This window comes from Rattus rattus, chromosome 4 (assembly GCF_011064425.1).
Source record: "Rattus rattus isolate New Zealand chromosome 4, Rrattus_CSIRO_v1, whole genome shotgun sequence".
Taxonomy (NCBI): Eukaryota; Metazoa; Chordata; class Mammalia; order Rodentia; family Muridae; genus Rattus; species Rattus rattus.
In genome coordinates this window covers 138886318-138891190 of record NC_046157.1, presented here as the reverse complement: position 1 = coordinate 138891190, position 4873 = coordinate 138886318, and the positions used below count along the sequence as shown (strand labels likewise).

At 43.5% G+C, this 4873-nt stretch overlaps 1 protein-coding gene across 1 annotated transcript in view; it reads left to right on the top strand.

Annotated features, from left to right (window-relative positions):
- The window catches only part of LOC116898204 (prostaglandin-E(2) 9-reductase-like), a 12527-nt gene extending 8068 nt beyond the window's left edge, over window positions 1-4459 (top strand). Inside the window, exons 6-9 of the mRNA XM_032899562.1 lie at window positions 1118-1227; window positions 1716-1881; window positions 3193-3275; window positions 4417-4459. Of these exons, the coding sequence (XP_032755453.1) occupies window positions 1118-1227; window positions 1716-1881; window positions 3193-3275; window positions 4417-4459 (402 nt within the window). The remainder of the gene's footprint in view (window positions 1-1117; window positions 1228-1715; window positions 1882-3192; window positions 3276-4416) is intronic.
- The last annotated feature ends 414 nt before the right edge of the window (window positions 4460-4873 follow it).

The window sequence follows — 4873 nt, the reverse complement described above, 5'->3', positions numbered from 1 at the left end:
ACAAAATGAAATCTCCCTGTAGAGGCTGTGATGTGTCACAGTCTGTCCCACATACCATTTCGTCCACACATCTTGATTTGCAAATTTTCATTGCAAGGAGTCATTGGTCTGGTACGAGGCCTCAGTCTTCTGCTACACCATCAATCCTGGATCCTCACCTGGACTCTTCTCAGATATCCTGTTGTTGCTCTGTGTCATGAGGTCCTACAGTTTTGCAGAACCAGCCCCTTATGCACCCCAGCAGGTCATACATAGGGTAGATGTTGAGGTTGGCCAGCTCAAAGTTCTAGATCCGGGCCTGGGTAGTAGCTGACTTGGTCAGCCCACCAGCTCTACTGTACCAACACCACCGGGGCGAGCTCTTTGGACTGCCTGGGCTAGCTCACCAAATGCAGGCAAGGGGCAGAGTCAGCTCTCCTACTCTCGCAATCCCAAACCAGATCACCCACACCTTACCCCGCAGGGCCAGCTCTACTGTATACCCAGGTGAGGTGCAGGGCCCACTTTCTGGAGCACTATAGCTATCGGGGAGCTGAGCCAACTCTTCCACAGCCTGTGAGGGATGAGACCAGCTCTGCCCAGCTTGTGGACATCAACATGGTTCCAGGCAGCAACTCAGACCAGGTGCACCACATGGCCTTTGGTGGTAATGTGAGACCCTGATACTGTATGGCCATGGACCCAGACATGGTCCTCAGCTGCAGCAGTGCCAGGACCTCACTCTGGCCTCAGGGGGCAGGACACACTGGCTATCTCTCCACCCTCACCGCTACAGTTCTGCCTCCTTTCATAGTGCTTAAACCATTCCATTTCTCTTTCTCTCCCATCTCTCCACTGCCTACTTCCACATTTGTATTGGCCACACTGTGGGCAGGCCACACTGTGGGCAGGCCACACTGTGGGCAGGCGGGTGAGCAGGTAGGCAGGCAGTGAGTGGGTGAGCCTCTGGGTGCCTTCAGTCTGCCTGCCCTGCGGCCTCTATTTTAAAAGGAGGATTTTCTATTTGGATTTCACACAGTGTAGACTTTTCAACTCAGCATCCTTTACTTATGAACACTTCTTTTCCATAGTCAGGCGGAGTTTTCTACACTCTGGTACCTTTCTGTCTTGCCTACAGGTGGAATGCCATCCTTATCTGAACCAGAGCGAGCTCCTGGGTTACTGCAAATCAAAAGACATCGTTCTGGCTGCCTATGGTGCTCTAGGCACCCAGCGATGCAAGGACTGGTAATAAGGATTGTAACCAAAGCTGAACCGTGGTGCTGCACACTTTCAGTCCCAGCACTAGGGACGCTGAGTCAGGGAAATCTCTGAGTTTGAGACCAGGCTGGTCTATAGAGTGAGTTCTAAGACAGCCAGTGCTACCCAGGGAAGCCCTGTCTCAAAAAAAAAAAAAAAAAAAGAGGAAAAAAGAGAAAACAAAAAACAAAAATGATTGAAACTAAATCATACATTAGATACATATAAAATAATTTCAGTTTTACAATTCTGAGGGTTCTTTTTTTTTTTTTAATTAACTCAACAAGCTCAAAAATGGAAGGGAAATGGACATCTGAAAATATCCCAGATGAGGCTAGCCTTCCTGGGGTAGGGGTCATATTTAAGAGTCCTGGGTCCTGGGTCCGGGGTCTAGCGTGAGGCACATCTATTTGTTCTGTAAACCTCCTAATACATCAAGTCATGACCTCAAGCAGTCAACATTTCTTTCTCTTCAGGATTGAGGAGAATGCCCCATATCTCTTGGAAGACCCAACTCTCTGTGCTATGGCGGAAAAGCACAAACTAACTCCGGCCCTAATTTCCCTCCGGTATCTACTACAGCGTGGGATTGTGGTTCTCACCAAGAGTTTCAGTGAGAAGCGGATCAAGGAGAACATGAGGGTAAGGATAGGCTGTGGGCTTCATGGCTACTGAACAGTATCTCCCATGAAGGCCTCTTTGTGAGCTCCCAGTTGAGTATCTTCCCCAGCATTCCCTGGGCATGTGTGCTTCATGTGCACACATGAGCATTTTCTTCTCTACAATAGCATTCTGGGTTCATGGCTGTAGATGATTAAGATTGGTGTGCTCTGTAGCCTTACGCAGACGAAGACCTGCCATTCAATCCCTGAAATGAAGGAACTGTACCATGTGATGTCAGCCCATGTTAAAAACTTACATTCTATGTCCCCTGATGGCTCATAAAGAAGAGTATTCAAACACTGATCCACCCTGTGGGTTGATCTTTATTTTCAAGTAAGAAAATACAGTTACCTGTCCAGTCAGCCAGTTTCAACATCTAAGTTTAAAATAAAATGAAATAAATAAATTGATGCTTTTATTCCATTTCTCCCTCTGTCTCTGTCATAGAGGTGTAGTCTCTCTATGCACTCCATGCTAACCTCAGACTGGCTGTCTTTTGCCTTTAGCCTCCTGAGAGCTGATTACAGGTGTATTCCACACAGCGTAGGACTGGATACTTGGAAACTCTTTTCATGTGTAGGCTTAAAACTGCCATCTGGTCATTGTTTTCATCCTCTAGGGGCCATTGGAAAGAGAAGCCAGGCAAAACTCAAGCAGTGGGGAGACAGATGCCATCCAATGCTGGCATAACTCACTCTGATGGTTTCGTAATGAGTGAAAATCGTTTTGATCCTTAAAGCATTACAAATTTAAACAGCAACATCCTTTTTGAGGCAGCAGCTGAATCTTTAAACAAAGTCTCATTGGCATTTGAGAGCTTTCTGATTACGTAAGAAAGGGTATTTTTCATGTTCTGATCACTCATTGGTTGGATATACAAGGCCAAGGGTATCCATAGAAACGATTGCTCTCTCGGTATTTTAAAGAGTGGTTGTTATATTTCTCTTTCTGGACCTTGCCTGAAATTTGTCCTGTGATCTTTGCATAGGACAGATTTCTTTCTTCTCCAGCCTCTTTTGAGCTCTGATTTTTGCCTGTGGTATCATAATAATGGTTTCAATATATTATACATAGTAATATATCTGCATTCAACTTTCATTTGGAATTCATTAATAGTTTGATTTGATCTTAGCCCAGAGGCTAAGAAGCATTTCATCATTAATTTAAATCCTTTTTCTTGCTATTATCTTATGGAACTATCTTATCCCCACACCATCCAGTCTGATTAGCTTGTGCTTTTCAGATCGGCAAATACATTGTCATACTGAAATCTGTCTCCTTATGTGACAGGTTTTTGAGTTCCAGTTGCCAGCAGAGGACATGGCAGTTATTGATAGGCTGAACAAAAATTACCGATATGCTACTGCTCGTAGGTAAGTAACCTTGGAAAATACATCGCTCAATTCATTTTCTGATGGTGAATTTGATATGGTTCATAAGAGTTGCCTAAATACTGAGTAATGGGGTCAGTGTGAGACGGGAGCCTTCAGGACTCTGGTCCCAAATTCTGCACAGAGATCTGTTACATTAACAGATCTTGGGTGCCTGCAACCAAGGTTAACTTGGATCACCACCCATGGGCTTCCATATTTATTATCCCACAGACTTCCTGTCAGCCACTATTGCTGACTTCATACCAACATGTAAACCACTATATCTGACACCTATATGGTAGATGTGCATTGTGGATTTTATTGTAGCCCATTTATTAGGGTCCAAACATTTAAAATATTTTTATCACTTTATACTTGAGATGTTTTTCAAGTGTGAAGACCTAAAGGCTATGTAATGAGCTTCTTTGACATGGAAGTATATCCCATAATTCTGTCCTTTTCATTTCTAAATTAAATATAATGTTTTATGTGATGGACAGTGAGTTAAAGCTTAATGAATTATAAATTTGAGATTACCAGCACTAAACTATACATACTTACATATATATACACATCTATGTACTTGTGTATCACACCTCCTTTGGGGGTCAAATGACCCTTTCACAGGGTTGCACATCAGATATTTACATTATGACTCCTAACAGTAGCAAAATTATAGTTATAAAGTAGCAACAAAATAATTTTATGGTTGGGAGTCATCACAACGTGAAGAACTGTATTAAAGGGTCACAGCAGTAGGAAGGTTGAGAACCACTGGTCTATACACACAGGCATATATATTTGAATCATATCTGTAGAAATGCTGTACACAAACCAGATTCTGTTTGCACTGAAGGTTTGGAGTAGGAGAGGGTGAGCTACTGCTTCAGGAAACTGGTGATGTAGTTTATGGAAGGATTATGTTTGCACATTTGAATGCCCACATTCCATTACCTTCCAAGCAGGGCAACGAAAGTGAGATGATTTTGTTATGACTAACAAACATTTACTATGCAGTCACTTTGTGGCAATAAGGCAGATTATATAGGTAGTAAATGAAAACCTTCTGTTGTAATAATGGTCAGGGGAGTCATTCGTTCTACACGCTGAGCCTGTACTAGACATCTCTTCACCATTTCAGTACTTCTGCTCACCCCAATTATCCCTTTTGGGATGAATATTAACATGGAAGCCTTTGCCATGTCAACCCGAAGGGAGCAATGGAGGAGATGCTGCGGATGCTGATCCACATCACCTCTGGTCAATGTTGACATCACCGTCAACCCACACTGAGCTGGCCTGAGAGGGGTGAGCATGGTGTTTTGGTGATACTTTGAAGACAATAAAGTTTTATTTTATGAGGCACATGTGACCACCACTGCTGTCTTTTCTCTGCGTGGCTTGTTTCCATCTGAGTCACTGAAGAAAACTAAAATTTTGAATGTTGACAGGGAAGGATGTGAACAGCCAGCTTGGAAGGATTAGCGGTTGGGAGTGTGGAGTTGAGGAGAGGGGACTTGAACAATCCTCTGTTTGAGATACATATGTGGACATGTTGATAGGCTTACCCTATAGACAAAGAGAACTTCCCTCCTGTG